At 29.6% G+C, this 18,315-nt stretch overlaps 2 protein-coding genes across 2 annotated transcripts; both read left to right on the forward strand.

The window, feature by feature from the left end:
• Positions 1-5,550: 5,550 nt before the first annotated feature.
• On the forward strand, positions 5,551-6,570 carry LOC103495657 (cold and drought-regulated protein CORA-like). The gene is made up of 2 exons (XM_008457284.2): positions 5,551-5,782; positions 6,096-6,570. Exons 1-2 carry the CDS (start codon positions 5,671-5,673, stop codon positions 6,338-6,340), a joined length of 357 nt encoding a protein of 118 aa, XP_008455506.1. The 5' UTR covers positions 5,551-5,670; the 3' UTR covers positions 6,341-6,570.
• A 6,888-nt stretch (positions 6,571-13,458) lies between these two features.
• On the forward strand, positions 13,459-14,999 carry LOC127149506 (exopolygalacturonase-like). The gene is made up of 4 exons (XM_051085267.1): positions 13,459-13,587; positions 13,663-13,962; positions 14,097-14,615; positions 14,739-14,999. The coding sequence occupies exons 1-4, from the start codon at positions 13,459-13,461 to the stop codon at positions 14,997-14,999; spliced, it is 1,209 nt and encodes a 402-aa protein (XP_050941224.1).
• Positions 15,000-18,315: the final 3,316 nt, after the last annotated feature.

The following is an 18,315-nucleotide window of genomic DNA, read 5'->3' on the forward strand; positions in this document are numbered from 1 at the left end:
AAAAATTAAATCCTTATATTTTTTAAAAGTAATAATCTTATTTAACAGTTTAATCATCTATATATAAAAATTACCTGGTCATTTTATTAAAGAGTTAACGAAATTCTAACTACAATAACTAAAATATGTCATTTTTAAAAGTTTAGAGATCAAAACAAATATTTTATTAAAAAGTGTAGAAACTAAGGTAAAACAAAGTTACAAAGTTAACTAAAATAGGATTGAAACGAAATATACAATCTATATATACACATTTTTCTTCTCATTCCTCTATATAGAGTGGTATTAAATGCATTCATATTGATTGGGACAGATAGTATCCTTCGTGGCTTTGTACAAATGGGAAGAACACTGACACCTTTTTCCTACCTCGCCAACCAGATTTGACTATGCTAACTTACTTTTGCCTATGTATTTATTACAAGTTATTAACTAATTAATACTCTCACCCATTCATTTATGCTTGAATTAAAATAAATTTCTTTTCAAACTCATTTGTTTATAGCTTCATTGTTTTGGTACTATTGATGGTAATAATTTAGTCTACAGAACATATATGATTTTCTCCTGCTATGGATGGTGAATTTGTATAATGGAAAAGAGGTCACCTACAAAATAATTCGAATAATATATTTAGTATGTGTGATGTTTGCTACGAATACTATGCTACTTAAGTTAATTTATCTTCGATATAGGAATAAGAAGTTTTTTCAGGGAAGAAATATCAACTTTAACTTTACTTGACCATGCTCTATATATGTGTGTGTGAAGGGGCTTTAACTTGAAATAATTCCAAAAACAAAAACGTTTGTTTCTTAAAATTATATTTCTTTAAGTTCTAAAAAATTGACTCACTATAAATTAAAGTACAAATATCAAAACTAATTAAAAATTCAGAGGATATTTATAAGCTTGACTTTAAACAAAAACAAAGAATGAAAAAACTTTTTAAAATTGTGTTTAACAACTCTGGTTAGCTTTTAAGATATTAAGTAATGTGTGTTTAAGCTCTTAATTTTGCTGGTTGATAAGTCAATGGACTTTAAAGAATGTATAATATATCTCGTGCTAATTAACATTTCAATTTCGATTATATCCACTTTTAATATACATAAATTCAAGGATATAGAAATGTACCTTATAGTTTATAAAGTTTTCAAACAAGTTATAAACGTTTTCAAAATTTTAAGAATTAAAATATCTATTAGACACGCAATTAAATAGGGTTCAAAACAAATGTAAGTACAAAAATTTGTAATCAAATATGAATCCTTACACAGAGTCCATCACTTTAAAGGATGATACATATAAACTTCTAAAATGGAAAAGTACTCATCGATCCCATCATTTTAGATTACACACAAATCTTTGAACAATCGACCACAATCGCTAACATATGATAATCTTTTTAAAGATAATATTTTAACTTTTTTTAACTGTGTGATGAAAGTGGATAAGTCGTAGAAAAGTTTGGTACAGAGACTAAGATGCAATTAAATAAAATATTTTTTCAGAAAACCACAAAAATTTTGAAAACTGACCCCATGTTACACAAGTGGTTACCCCCATTCCTTGGCAATTAAATAATAGATATACACATCCCCTAAAGAAGGCTTTGTTAATTCTGACATAAATAATAGATGAATAATTAGACCCCACTCAATAAATTCGAAAGGATCCACTTTCTGAATTGCACAATGAATATGTGCAAATTTGAAAGTTTGAAAATGTTGGATCAACTCACAATAAAGTCTCAGCATTTAATAACCAATTTAACTGATTCACACTTATCATTGCTCATTTGCAGACACAAATCAGAGATGAAAGTGACCTGGGAAAATCAACTCTTCAATCTACTCATGAGCCAATACCCTCTAGCGTTATGTTATATACGACTTTTTTGTCAAGTTACCTTTTTGCGTTATGTTATATACGATTTTTTTGCCGAGTTAGTAAGTGTATCAAGACATCTTCATTAAGTAGACACCTCTATAGCACAATCATCATTCTTTATTCATTAATGATAAGAGTGAAGTAAAAGAAGCAGAAAAGAACAAAAAGGCTAGAAAGAAACTCAAGAACAACTCAAGATAGTTCAAGTTAATGAAAAGCATTGAGGTTTAAAGCTATAGTATAGACAGAGTAGTTGGTAAACCGAGGGAATCTACTAGTCCAAAGACGAGTTAAAGCTTGAATTTCCTCCCACACCTCATTGAGAGATTTATTTTTGTCATTGAAAATTCTGTTATTTCTTTCGATCCAAATAGACTAAAAGGAAACAAGCCCAGAGTTGAAGATGATAATATCCGTTTTTTTTTTCTTTTGCTTTGTTATGCAAACATACTTACAAAGGGAGGCAGTACTCTGTTGGTTGAACTTCCAATTTAGCAGCGTGCTCAATTTCTCCCCAACTATTAGTTCTCTTGTGTGATAATCTTATCACTTTGCTTAGCTAGCTTTACATATGCATATCTTAAATGATTTTAATTCAATCTTTAATATCATAGGTGGTGATCAGCTGATTGAGGTATATGTTTTCGATAAAAAATTCAGGAGTTCGAATATAAATAATACATAGTTGGTTTGGTGATCGACTAGGATATATGATATTGGAATGCCTTGAATTTGTTATGTGGTACTATGAACAACTCCGAAGGTTGTTTGGTTTTTTATGTGCACATAGTTATTCACAATTTTGATCATAGAGTTTAAAGAAATGCATATATAAATTCTCTAACATAGTGACATCATATTGTACTAGAAAACATTCTCTCTAGTAATATTTGTTCTCCCTTTGCTTGTGGATATGTAGCTGCTAATATATTGTTAGTGAACCATATATAGTTGTGTTGATCTTTATACTCTTTTATTACTTAATTATTGATTTTGTAACACATGAGGTCACAATTTTGCTTACGTTGATTGTTTTGGAAAGACCAAGTTCAAATATATACAATTGACATGCGTAAAAATTATAAAACCCACGATGATAGTTACAATTATGCACCCAACTTGTAAATTCTAGAAATTGAACTTTAAAATGAAAAACATTGATCCTTCAAACTAAAATAATTATTATTCTAGAAATTGAACTTTAAAATGAAAAATATTGATCCTTCAAAGTAAAATAATTATTACAAATGTTTCTACCATTATCCAAGTTTAGTGGTTGAATGTAACCTCTGTACATATTTGAGAGAGTTTTGATTTTTACGGCCAAAAGGTATTTGATCACTACAATTTGGTGCTTTTCTCCATTTGTCATTTTGTTTAAAGAAAGAAGAAATCTTCTCCATCCATTTGTAAAATTTTAATCCTCCATTCATTGAATTGAAAGGAAGAGAGAGGTTGTGTGTGTGTGGATAATAGATTTCGAGACATTGCCAGAATTTTCATGAAATATATGTCGGCTATCATTGGAAAAGAAAAAACTTCTAATACTACCGAAGTATCCTATATATTTTATTTATTCATGCTTTCGATATAGTATACCTTTGACCTTTGATTTTTTCATCTTCAAAATTTACCTATCATCTAATACTTTTGCCTCTGTTTCTTTTTTTTCTTTTCCTATTATGATAGGAATGAAAAGAAGAGGCCTTTTTCAAAAATATAAGTCATAAAATATTTATAATCTATAAAACAATTTTAAAAACGAAAAAAAAGATCACAAGTTCATAATAAAAAAATATAAAAAATGTTCCGTCAATTTTATCGTCAACAATGCACATAATATATTTAGCACACAAATGTTTAAATTTGACTATTGGTTGATACGCGATTCTTTAGATTTCGTCGTCTATATTTGATTATCCAAATCTAAACGATTTATTTTTTCAATTCTAATGTTTAATTTTTTTACGCGATCATTTAAATTTGGTTACACTATCGTCTAAACTTGGTCACATGATCGTTAGGATTTGAGTAGCCAAATCTAAAAGATTTTTTTTTTCAAAATTTGGTACACGATTGTTTGTATTTGGCTGAACGAATTTTTTCAAAATTCTTTTGTAGACGATTGTTTGGATTTGGCCAAACGATTTTATTTTTTAATTCTTTTGGTATACAATCGTTTATATTCTTTTACACGACCGTTTATATTTTTTACACAATCGTTTATACCTTTTTTATACGATCGTTTACATTTGGCTATATCAATCTAAACAATTTTTTATACACGATCTTTTAGATCTTGCTATTTTTTTTGTACACGATCGTTTAGATTTGGTTACCCAAATTTAAACGACGTAAAAAAAGAAGAAAAAAAGTAGAAAGACGATGAAAAAAATTAAATGATGTAAAAAAGAAAAGGAAAATAAAAAAGACGATGGAAAGATTAAACAACTTAAAAAAAAGAAGAAAAAGAATGGAAGGAAATTGCAACGGAAGAAAAAAAAAAGGTAAAAAAAGAAAGACGGTAGAAAGAAATCGAGAATAAATATGAAATGACAAATCTGAAATATTTTAAAAAATGACTAACTTCGTCAATTTTGTTACATGTAAATACTTATTATATTCATGAAAATTAACCATAAAAAAATTAGATTAATATTTAATTTTTTAGAGGCGGTTGATGTGCTCTTTCAATTGAACTATATTCATATCGACCACTGTAACAATCAAAATAGTCGATTTAGTTTGGGTGCATCGATCACTATCACCCTGAATAGTTCGAGAGTTAGGTTTTATAAAGTTAAGTGTAGACGAGGTCTCTTAAATTTATTGCAAAAGTATAGTATGAAATAAATAAATGTTGTTTTGACATTTTCATATAAGTTGACGAGTGTTTCACATAAATATAAAATTATCCTCTCATTATCTCGTGCAGAAAAACCTAGCATTAAAAAATATATATAAATATCAATGACATTTTTACAACCTTGGGTTCAGGGGAAGCTACTCAATTGAAGTTTCCAAGTGTGTTGTGCTATTTTTCTTTTTTTTGTCAATTTAAATTTTATATATAATGAGAAACTGTTTGAAAAATAATTTATAAAGTTGTTCAAAGTATTTTTAAATATAACAAAATATTACATATACCTCGATTAATTCATTATAGATTTTGAAATTTAATATATTTATAAATATTTTAATTTATTTGTTTAAACGTTGTTATAAGTTGTCGTCCCTTTATCAAAACAATCAATCATTAATAAAAAATCTAAACATCATTTTCTTTTACAATATACATGAGGTGAAAAAAAAAATGAACCCTAAATAACTAACCTACGGCATCTACTTAATAGATTTTGCTAAATAATTTATGAAAAAGATTAGTTTTAACTTTTAAGACAAATAATTTTGTATACCAAGTTTAGGAATAGAAAACGAAAGAATTTTCCATGATTATATTATTATTGTTGTTGATGATAATTGGATAGAAGCCCTTGGAATTTGATAGTCAGTACTACTGAAGAGTTTGACTAATTACAAATCATTTAAAGATAAGATTTTCGAAGAGAGCTGACTCAAAATTTCCTTCTTCATTTCAAAATAATTCTCGATCAGTTCATCAACACCCCAACTAAATTATGGGCCAGTCTTTAATTGCAATTGTCTCAATTCTCATCTCTTTCTCTCTAGCTTTATGTACCTATAAATACCTGTATAAGAATGTAAATCTTTCTCATCCCCATCTCCTAAAATCAATCTCTTACTAAACACACAAAAATGAGTTCTAAAGCCTTTGTTTTCCTTGGCCTTCTTCTCGCCTTCGTTCTTCTCCTCTCGTCTGAGGTGGCCGCAAGAGACCTTGCGGAGACCTTCTCCAAGACGGACAACGGTGAGTTCTATGTTATCATAAATTTTAACTCATTTAAGAAGTTTAATTCATAGCAATCACCTATTTTAGGATTTAATATCCTTCTTTTTGCTTGTTATTTTGACATCCAAATGATTATAGAACTAAGCAGGTTGTCAGCAAACTTAGTTCAGGCGCACGTAAGATAATCCTGAACTATTACGAATATTTAAAAAACACTCATGTAAAATGTATAAAATATATATACTTATTATTCAACTTTTTTATATACAGATTTTGAATTCATATAACATTTTCATAGAGTTAAGGATTAATTTTAAAGATAACATTGCAGAGGCCACGGTGGAAACCAATGGTGTAGAGGATGCCAAGTATGGAGGAGGGTACGACAGAGGCTATGGCGGTGGTGGTTACGGTCGTGGTGGCTACGGTCGTGGTGGGTATGGTCGTGGTGGGTATGGTGGTCGTGGAGGCTATGGTGGTGGCCGTGGTGGGTATGGCAGAGGTTGCCGATATGGTCGATGCGGGTACAGGTGCTGCAGCTACGCTGGTGAAGTAGTAGAGGGTGCAAAACCCTAAGACAAGGTGTAGAATGGGATGAAATAATAATAAGGTTTAAAGTTTAATTTGTGTTTGGTTAAATGTGTGAACTGTGGAAGTTTGAGAAGAATAAATACATGGGGAATGGGAGGAGTGGCTTCATCTGTAGTTTTTCTTTTTCCCCATGTTTGGGTTTTAGTATGTTATTGCAAAGATTTGCTTTTTGCAAATTTTTATAATATCAACAAACGTATTTTCATTTCGTGTAACTACGGTTTTATTTCCATAACTTGAACATAAGTTTAATAGTTAACGTATACACACTTTCTTTCGTCTTTAGTTGAAAACTTCAGTACATTTCATTCAAAAAAAAAAAAAAAAAAAAGAAAGGAAAAAGAAAAAGAAAAATAAAAGAACTCACATGATCACCCATAATAAATAATAATAAGAGAAAACATAGTAAAGGTTAAAATGGATGAAAATAATTACCTATATAGATAGATTTGAAATTCTATTATATTTTATAAATATTTTGAGGTATTTTTATATAAATATTTAGAATAATAATGGAGTAGTTAAGAAAAGAATAATAATAAAAAAAAAAATTGATATATGGTGGGATTAAATTTTCCATACACATTATAAAAGAAACTAAAAAATATTTGTTCACCCTGCATTATATCCAAAGTTTATGGTGGTACTGGCAAGTGACAACAACAACTAAATAAAGTTATCTATATTTCATGGTGTCCTATCCTATGCAATAATAATAATAGTAGTATTAATAATAATCTATTATTTTGGGGTTGTTTTTGGAGTTTTGAACAAATATCTCAATGAGAGATGGAGAGGAAGTTCAACTTTATAAAAATATGTATTTATTTTTCAATGATCCATATATAGTATTTTTACCAATACTGTTTAACACATTTCCTATTGAACTTTCCATCAACTTTTCTTTGAGAGATAAATTGTTTTTACTCCATCAACTTTTCTTGCACTAATTATTTTGGAACCAAAGTATTTGTGAAAGAGGATTCCTTGAGGGAGATGTGGGGGTCTGGGGATGGAGACGATGACGAGGATGACTGAGGCCACAATAATTAAAAGATAGGTTAAAGAAAGAAAAGCAAAATTGATGGATGAAAATAAAATTTAATATTATATCATCTGACGATAAAAAAAAGTGTCCAACTAAAAAAATCCATTTAAGAAAAAGAATTAAATGACAAATTAATACTTCTTTGCCTAACTCATTTAAAATTTACAAAGCCATAGAGTCTGATCACTAATTAAGTGTTATTGCAGTAGATATCAGAAAAATAGATTTTTTTGGAGAGACATTAACTTTTCAATTCTTAAAAGAAAAAATATGTTACAAATATTTACAAATATAGTAAAATTTTACTTTTTATTAATTCCTAGACAATACTTTCTATTAATTATCGATTGTAATAGACCTAGATAGAAACTTATCAATACGATAAAGACTAAAATATAGATGTATATCTGGATTTACCATGATCTATCACAAATTGAAAGTAAAAATTTGATATATTTGTAAATATTATACATTTAGCAATTTTTGTCCTCTAAAATATTTTTCTTCATTTAGTTTTATGATTTAATTCCGTTTAAAATTTTAAAGTCCGAGTTAAAATTGACTAGTCACGTAGGAGTAACGTTGTCTAAGATGCCAATGTTGATGAAAATGCTGATATTGAGTATGTCAATAAAAATATCAACAACATACTGATACCGATTAGATATTTCTAGAAAAATTATAAATTCTTTTTAAAAATATTTAGCCTTTGCAGAACATTTTTTTACATTTAGTGATATTTTGTTAATTATTTTATTACCACGTGTATGGAAGAGTAATTTTTTAAACACCATTTGGTGCTTAGCTAATATGTTCGGTTACAAGCTAAAAAAAGCTTAACTCAATTGGCGTTTGCAAGTATCTGTTCATCAAAAAGTTTTCATTCAAACCCCTCGCCCTTAATTTACAGCAGAAAGATATGGTTGAGATGTTTAACTATTAAGTTTGAATTTCACCTTTAAAATTCAGTACACATTAAAATAAATATCCATAACATGAAACATGTAGACCTATCTACTTAATAGGAATTTATGAATGAGAAAAATAATGGTGAAAATTTCTAATACTTTAATTTGTTTTGTCAAAACTATTTTGGGAATTAAACTATACATGTGGACACTCTAAATGATAATTAATTAAAGATGATATAAACAACTAGGGCCAGATGGAGAAATTTTGTTCACAGGAACTTTACTATTCAATAAAAATAGTTGTAAAACAAAAAGGTAATAAATGGAGTTTGAAGTTGAGTTTAAAAGGACTACATGTCAATTGTTATCACAAGATTGACTGCATTAATATTATTTTAGCTCTTTTATGTATATGATATAAAAAGTATAAAATTGAGGAGAGTTGTAGAACTTAACAACAAAAGAATATACGTATAAGAAATAGTTGTGCACGGATATTGTTGTAATGATATTATAGACAAATATCGAAACAATAATGGAATTAAACATACAATTTTTTTAATTAGTATAATATGAGTCTCTCTTTTTCATCTTCTCATCTTGCTCTGTTCTGTTTTTTTTGGTATGGAAAATTGAACCAATACAGTCCTCTATCCATGTGGCTTCCCTAAGCTTTTTGCTTCATCCTTTGGCGCAAATAGCTCGATTAAAGATATGTGAAATCAGCTATCCATTGATTGGGATATTAAGCCTAGAGGACCCCTCCGTGATAGGGATATTAGCATATGGGATAATAATGTCAAAGCCTAAAGAGGAAAGAGGAAAGAAGAAAGGATCTTCGAAGATGGAATCTTAGTCCTGAAAATCTTTAATAATTTGTAAAAATCTCCCATTCTTAAGAAGTGCATTTTTTTTCTTATGCTCAATTCTACCCAGGAAACACTATGGAGATTATTCTGCTAAATAGGCTCCCAAACCACTGCCTTAATCCAAGTTGGGTGTGCTCGGTCTGCAAACAAAATCGTGAGAATTCCATTGGCTGCACTCTATCCAGCTACCTTTGGGAGATCGGTAAACTCATCGGGTGCTGCCTCTTTTAGATCAAAGCTCTTCAAAGGATATAATCCATCTTGATCTATTGCTCTTAATTTATCTGCTTTCATGTAATCTTCTTCTTGTCTCTTTGACTTTCCTTTCGACTTTTCTCTTGCCCTTCTTTTGTATTTTCCCTTGTGATTAATGAAAATTCTTCCCAAGATAAGAGATTCATCTTATCTTATGATAATGAGAATCTCAAGATAGTATCAATTATGTAGTTGGTATGATCCGATGCACCTACTGGCCTATGCACTATTTTTTTCAAAAGTACTATGTCTAAGCCTTTTCTACTACCTACAATAGCATTTTAAGTGAAGAAAATTTTTATTAGATTAATTTTGAGTATGATTTTAATTGAAATTTAAAAGAAATATAGTTCATTCGCACGAAACTTCCAAAGAAAAGAAATTTAAGTTGTGAAATTTGAACTTTGTATTTCTATTAATTCCAATGTTGTGTGATAAGTATAATATCTAATATTTGATTCTTTAACTATATTATTTTTTCTGTCTAGCAAAAACATTAATCTTCAAGCTTATTGATATTTTCGATTGATCGACCTTTAGGCATATTGATATTTTCAAAGGATCAATCCTTGGCCTAGTTGATCTTCGTTGAACTATTTGGATTAGGCTCTAACTTGTTGATTGTCGTCTTACATCAGCTTTACAACTTGATCAAGGGAGTTAAAATCTTTAGGTCCTTTTTTTTTTTTTTTTTTTTTTTTTTTTTTTTTTTTTGTTTACACTTGATGGCTACACTCGAATAATATATTTACTTTTAATTTGCTAAAAAAGAGTAGTAAAAGTACACCAATTTTAGTAATTCCAGAAAAAAATTCATATAAATGATGGGCTAAGGATGTATCACTCATTTGAGATGTTTTTGCTGCACCTACAAATTACTTTTCTTTTTGTTGTTATTTCTAAATAGGCACACACAAGAATGCAACTCACAACTCATAACATCACCAAAGCTTAGTCTGTAAACAAACAAGAACATGAATTCTAAAGTTTTTGCTTTCCTCACTTTTTTCTTCGCGCATTGTCGTTCTCGTCTCGCTGGAGAACGGAAGCGAGAGTTCTTGCCCCGACTTCCATTGGCAACCTTAGTGAGTTTTTTCCTTCATTATCGTTTTCATTTCAAATTTTGTATTATTTTCTTACAATATAATAAATAAAAACTATTATTTTATTTTATTTTTTTAAGTCTTCAACTTGACTTGCTTCTTAAAAAAAAAGAAAAAAATCCTTAAAATGCTAGAGAACAAAACAAATAAACCATTAGATAAGCTAGTGCTTATTAAGCTAATTTTAACTTTTAAAATGGTAAAAAAATCAAATAATTACCTAAAATTTTTATATAAAATTTCTCTTAAGAGTAAAATATACGATGGTGTTTTTCTAAATTTCGCCCTAGTGTTTTTATTTGATTGATAACCTTTTAAAACTAAAACTGTTGGTGATTAGAGATTATTTAATCTACTTCTCTCTTTGAAATTTTGTTTTTTAAAGTTTTAAAAATGACATGTTCGAGTTCTATATGTGTGAATTCAATTTCTAATTGACTAAAAAATAATATTCTAACTTATATGTCCAGTTATCATAAGTTTTAAATATACCATCGATCCCATCTTTCAGTTTGTCAGCTAATTAACAAAGAACTCAACACATGCATACACATTATTTTGAAGTCAATTCAACTTCAGGGACTAGTTAAAAATTAAAACTTGAGGAATCCATTTCAAATCAAACAAAAGAAATTTGAAGACAAAACATGTTTCTTTCGAAATCTCGAGAACCAAAAAGTGTCCATCTCAAAAATTCACATTCCACAGGCTAAAACTTACTTTACCCAAACCCACACTACATAATCTAGTAATTTAGTTCAATGTAAATGTGTTGATCTACAGTTATTCTTAATGATATAATGTTGAAGACATCACGACGGAGACAAATGGCGTAGATGATTCCAAGTATCGTTCAGGAGAAGGCGGTGGACACGACTACCCTGAACGTGGTGACTACAGTGACCTGAGACATGATCAAGTTCATTGGGGATCCGATTACAGTTGCGGCCGCGAAGGCCAAGGCTGGTGCGTTAAATGCTGCAACCATGCCAGAGATGCTGTTGATACAAATCTTATGGGTATGGGGAGAAGGAAAGGGTGGACAAAAACAATTTAAAAGTTTAGATTTGGAAAATTAGTTATGAAGTAAAAGTTGAAAAATAAATATGCATATGTGGAATGGAATGGCTGGCCTAATTTCTTTTAGTTATTATATTTGCTTCACGATTAGAAAAATATATTATTCATGTGTGACTAGAATCTCGTACTGACCATTACATGCTTTTGTTAAGTAATGGTATAAAAATAAGTATATAAAGATCAACAATTTTGAAAGAAGAAGAAGAGTTGACGTATCTATTAATATATATGTCCCACCTCATTAATTTAAAGAAGATAAAATTTAATACATATATGTATATGGAAGAAGGTTGGTCACACGAAATAGAAATACATGTAGTTTATTGTAACCCGATTGAGGTGTCCTCATTTTAATGCTATATGATGCATCTTCTCTTTTCTTAATGTATTGTTCACAAGATTAGGAGTATATGATGAGGATACTACGACGGATATGTTAACCTAGTTAAGATATTTCAAGTATATTTTCGAATCGTATATGACTCAATGATTTATCTTAAAATATATGATTATAGAAAGAAAACAATCAAACGTATATTTTCTAGAACTTTTAAGTTAAACAACTCTACACTCAAGTATTTTTAAAATGTACTTGAATTAATGAAAATGAAGATTCTCCGCTACTTAACTATTACAGTGCCTATTCAACATATTACATTATATCATTTGTTTTATAAAAAAAGTCGTCTCAAAATAATATTGTGCCTACTGTTTGTTTGTTTTTTTTTTCCCTTCTTGAATTGAAAATTTTGGATTTTTTTAATATAGAAAAGATAGCCAACTTATTTACCAATGTAGTAAAAATTTACTTTTTATTAATAATAGTCGCAATACAAGATCTCGATAGACATCTATCATATTAATGATAGACACCTAGTAGATGTTTATTCGAATCTATCGCAGTCTATCATTTATAGACAGTAAAATTGTTATATTTGTAAATAATTTTAATAGTTTTTGTCATTTAAAACGTTTCCATTAAAATAATTTTAAAAAATTTTATTTCGATCCCCTACACTTTTGAATAATAATGAAGATTATATGTTTGGGTTAAATTATTTTAAAAAGCATATCGACCGATCGATATCTCGACCGGCATTTGTGAACCATCTTCTCATAAGAATATGAATATATGATGAGTAAATAAGTAAAAAAATAATAATTTTGGCACATATTTTTGACCTCTTAGAAAGGATGCTTCCAAAATTACTTTCTCATCATTGTCAAACATCACAATTTAAGTAGAAAAGTGATTTAAGACATGTCAAAGTGGTTTTTTTAGTGCAAGGGAAAGAGATTTAAACTGATACACCTCATGGATACTAATAATCTCGTATGCCAGATGAATTTGCTCCATTTGACATATCAAAAGTGACTTTAATTGTTGACAAATTACTCTCACCCATGCCCTCAACTAACTATAGAAATATTTGAGCCACTTCAATACTAACAGAGATGAGGTTATCAACTCTTTTCAGTTTTTTAGAGATTGATTTTCAATTAAATATAATCCTTATGTTACATATTTTTGACCGAAATTCTCAATTCTTCCTTTTTTGAGTTGGTCTCAAACAGAAATTTTATTAAAGTGATGGAATCATCAGTAAATTTCATTTGTTATGAAATGGCTAATTTTATAACAGACAACTAATGGTTTAACTTCAATCTTTCAACGATCTTTTTCAAATTTAGCAACAAATTTTTTTGGAACATATAAAGAGGGGTTGAATGACTAGATATATATTTCAATCATCTATTCCCATTTTCATATAGTTAATTAACAACTATAATAAAGAGAAGATCATAAGCAGAAAGTAGAAGGCATATATATAAAAGGATGGGATTGAGGTCAAACATTATGGCATTACTGTTACATTTGTTGTTAATGTTGGCTTCAACTGCAAAATGTCAATCCATTTTTGATATCACTACATATGGTGCCAAACCTAATACTGATATTACTCAGGTAAATATATATTAACTGATAAAATTTGTATCATATGTAATTCTTTCTTATCAAATGAAATAATTCACTTTATAGGTTTTGGCAAATGCATGGAAGGATGCATGTGCATCAACCAATCCTAGTCAATTGTTGATTCCAACAGGAGTTTACCAACTAAACCAATCCCTTCTCATTGGTCCTTGCAACAGTACTATTGAGGTTCGGATGGAAGGAACATTGCAAGCTCATCCCGATCCAATAGGGATTGGGTTGGTTCTTTTTCGACATATTGATCAATTGACAATATCAGGCACAGGTGCTTTTGATGGTCAAGGAGAAAAAGGTTGGGAAAAGAATGATTGTCACTTGAAGAAAGCGTGCACTAGACTTCCGATGGTAAATGCTCTAATTATATTAGCTTCTTTCTCTTTAATTTTGTGGAATAGATAATTTTCAATTAATATATGTATTTTTTTAACTTGGACGCCTTTCCTTTTTGTGGGTGGCCGGGCCGGGGTTAAATTTGATAGAATGTGAGGTTCAATTTCATAACCAATTCAATAGTGAAGGACATAACTTCCTTGGATAGTAAGAATTTTCATATCAATCTCTTAAGTTGCAAGAATGTTACTTTTCAAAATGTGACAATTATTGCACCAGAGAAAAGTCCCAACACTGATGGAATTCATGTGAGTAATTCAGAAGAGATTAACATTCTCAATACAAAAATCTCGACTGGAGATGACTGTGTGTCTGTTGGAGATGGCAACAAGCAAATAACTATTACCAATGTAACTTGCGGACCAGGACATGGCATTAGTATAGGAAGTTTAGGCAAGTACACTACGGAAAAAGAGGTGGCAGGAGTTACGGTGAAATCATGTAACTTAATCAATACTTCGAATGGTGTTAGAATCAAGTCGTGGCCAGATTCTGCAGTTGCATACACAGCCTCTGACTTGCATTTTGAAGATATTGAAATGGTTAATGTTAGCAATCCTATCATTATTGATCAAGAATATTGTCCATCTAATCAATGCAACAAAAAGGTATATGTATTAAAATTATTCCTTATTCATAATTTTCAACCAATTAACTTCAAGTAATATAAAAAAAATGGAAGACTAACCTAATTTAATTATTTGTTTTTTCTTATGTATACGTTTGTTTAGATTCCATCAAAAATTAAGATCCGTAACGTTAGTTTCAAGAATATCAGAGGTACTTCAGCTACTTTCGTCGCTATTAAATTTATTTGTAGCAAAGATTTACCGTGTGACGATGTGGAAGTTGCTGATATTAACCTATCTTACACCGGAACTCAAGGACGAATTACGTCTCAGTGTAGAAATGTGATTCCCATCATTACTGGAAAGCAAAATCCTCGTGCGTGTATCGAAGTTGCTCCTATTAATTCTCCATCCACGGACTGATCTTTTTCCCAATGACAGAAAAAAAGTTCCAAAAGCAAAATCATTCGAAGATCAGTTAGATATATCTTTAATCTGTCTGATCGATCTCATCATTTTTCTTTTTAATTTTACATTTCAAAATTCTATTTATTCATTTAAGCTGTGAAATGCATGCAATGGATCATGCGTATGTGTATTATACATTATTCTTTCAATTATTATTAATATGATCAAAGATTTTTCTCTTTAATTGCCGTTAACTACAAGAAAAGACTTGAAATTTCTAACCATTTTGTTCTAGATTTAAAAACACATATTTCAAACCTAGTGGTGCCAACGGTTTTGCTATGTGTTGATCTCTATATATTTTTGTCTTGTTTAATTGTTGATTCAGTAACTTCCTTTATTTATTTATTTATTTTTCCTTTAGAAATCTTTAACTAAGTTATTTTAAGTTTTTCCTTAAAGATAAAATATGGATTGGATAAACATTATTTTTTTAAAAAAAATACGAGCTATGCATTTCACCATTTTTTAAACAAAACTGTGTAAACTTTTATTACTACATTATTAAATTAGTGCTTTCTGATGAAAGCGTATGATGAACACCCCAAATAAATAATCACCAAATTAAATAGAATATTTGAGAGAAAACAAAAACTTATTGGAATATTTTTTTGTGTGTATTCAACTCACACTTGGATAATTTAGATTTCAACATTTCAATTCTATTTATAGGATTGTCATGAGAATAACTCATATCACAATTAAATACAACAAATTAAATCCTACACTTTATGTGAAACTCTAACTTAATTAATCCTAACATTTTTAACTTACATCCTTCTCTAACTCACATAAATTAACTCATATATAACTTATTTATTTAAAACATGGTTAATTTTCAACATCCTCCCTTAAACATATGTTTTTTTTAACTCCAAGAAAAGTTCTTAAGTTGTTAAACACATTAACTTTGAGTGGCTTCGTGAAAATTTCTGCAATTTTTGATCTTCAATCTTCACATATTCAACTTGAACCTCCTTCTTGAAAATGCAATCTCTGATGAAGTGAAATCTTGTATCAATATGTTTGCTATGATCATGGAACACAAAATTCTTTGCTAAAGCAACTGTTGACTTATTATCTACATCGATCACAGTTGGATCATCTTGCAAAATTCCAATTGTCTTTAACAAATTTCTTAACCAAACTATATGACACACACATGAAGCTGCAACAATGTATTCTGCCTCACAAGTGGATAATGTCACAATAGGTTGCTTCTTAGAACTCTAAGTAAATGCAGTATTATCGATGAAGAAAACATATCCACTAATGCTCTTTCAATCATTAGGATCTCCAGTCCAGTCACTATCATAATAGCCTTCAAGCTTGAATTCCTTAGATGAAGAATAAAATAACCCATAGTCAAGCGTACCTTTGAGGTAACAAAGAATTCTCTTTGTCACTTTCAAATGAGTAGTTGTAGAAGATTCTATAAATCGACTCGTCAATCCAATGTTAAAAAGAATATCTAGTCGTATGCAAGTCAAATATCTCAAACTCCGAACCAAACTTTTGAAATATGAAGGATCAAAATCATCCCCTTCTTCATATTTGGACTTTGGTCCCAATTTCAATCGGAGTTGTGACAGTCTTAGAATTGATCATATTGAACTTATCTAGAATTTCTCTAGTATATCATTCTTGAGAAGAAAATACCTTCCTCTAACTGCTTCACCTCAATGCCAATATAATATGACATCAGTCTCATATCTGTCATTTCAAATTCTTGGGTCATCGCCTTCTTGAGATCTTCAAACATACTTGCACAATTTCCTGAAAAAATTAAGTCATCCATGTACAAACAAACCATCAAAATATCTCAATAACTATTAGCCTTAATATAAAGAGAATGTTCATAAGGACACCTCAAATACCCATTATCAATGAAATATTTGTTGATTCTGCTATTCTATATTTTTTGTTCTTGTTTCAAGTCGTATAATGTCTTCTTCAATTTTAGAACTTTATCCTCTTGGCCTTTCACAGAATAACCAGGAGGTTGTTCTAAGTAGACTTCTTCTTCTAGATATCCATTCAAAAATGCCGATTTGACATCCATCTGAAAGATCTTCCAATTATTTTGAGCAGCAAGAACAATTAACAACCTTATGATTTCTAAACGAGCAACGAGAGCAAATGCATTTTCTTTGAGAATATCCTTTCGCAACTAATCTTGCTTTGTATCTCTCCGCTTCTCCCTTTTCATTTCTTTTTATCTTGAACACCCATTTGACACCTATTACTTTCTTTTCATCTGGAAGAGTAGAAAGTTCCTACATATCATTCTTTTTTATGGCTTTTATCTTTTCATCCATAGCAATCTTCCATTTGTCATTTTGCGAAGCTTCTTCAAAATTCAAAGGTTCACCGTGTCACCAAATAGACAAAAAATAGTAAGGTTATTAAAACTTTGACTTAACTCTTCAGTTTCATCATATATGTCTCGTAAGCATCATATATGTGTTTTGTTGCGGAGTGATTAATTGGCGATGTTGGTGTTGTTGGTGGAGAAACAATGTCACTAGGTTCATCATGATCATTGGAAAAAAGCAAAAATTTGTAGTCTTCTGGTTCATCATTCCATTTCCGTGATGCTTCTTCATCAAACATAACATCTCTACTTACGATCGTCTTCTTTGTAACAGGATTGTAAAGCTTGTATCCTTTTGAGTTTGCATCATAACCAACAAAAACATATTTCTCACTTTTATCATCAAGCTTATAATCCTGATACACCTCATGGTTACTAATAATCTTGTATGCCAGATGAATTTGCTCCATTTGACATATCAAAAGTGACTTTAATCGTCGACAAATTACTCTCACACATGCCCTTAACTATCTATAGAAATATTTGAGCCACTTCAATGATAATAGAGACGAGGTTATAAACACTTCCAGTTTTTTAGTGGTTGATTTTCGATTAAATATAATCCTTATGTCACATGTTTTTCACCAAAATTCTCAATTCATCCTTTATTGAGTTGGTCTCAAACATAAATTTTATTGAAGTTAAGGAATGATTAGTAAAATTCATTTATTATGAAATGACTAATTTTATTACAGAAAACTAATGATTTAACTTCAATCTTTCAACGATCTTTTTCAAATTTGAAACATATAAAGAGGGGTTGAATGACTGCATATATATATCAATCATCCATTCCCATTTTCATACCATTAATTAACAACTCTAACAAAGAGAAGATCACAAGCAAAAAGTAGAAGACATATATATAAAATGATGGGATTGAGGTCATACATTATG

This window comes from Cucumis melo, chromosome 1, assembly GCF_025177605.1.
Source record: "Cucumis melo cultivar AY chromosome 1, USDA_Cmelo_AY_1.0, whole genome shotgun sequence".
NCBI lineage: Eukaryota > Viridiplantae > Streptophyta > Magnoliopsida > Cucurbitales > Cucurbitaceae > Cucumis > Cucumis melo.

Coding starts and splice junctions, on each gene's coding strand:
- LOC103495657 (XM_008457284.2), top strand. CDS start 5,671: ATGAGTTCTAAAGCCTTTGTTTTCCTTGGCCTTCTTCTCGCCTTCGTT. Junction 5,783..6,095: donor CTTCTCCAAGACGGACAACG/GTGAGTTCTATG, acceptor ATAACATTGCAG/AGGCCACGGTGGAAACCAAT.
- LOC127149506 (XM_051085267.1), top strand. CDS start 13,459: ATGGGATTGAGGTCAAACATTATGGCATTACTGTTACATTTGTTGTTA. Junction 13,963..14,096: donor CGTGCACTAGACTTCCGATG/GTAAATGCTCTA, acceptor TAAATTTGATAG/AATGTGAGGTTCAATTTCAT. Junction 14,616..14,738: donor CTAATCAATGCAACAAAAAG/GTATATGTATTA, acceptor ACGTTTGTTTAG/ATTCCATCAAAAATTAAGAT.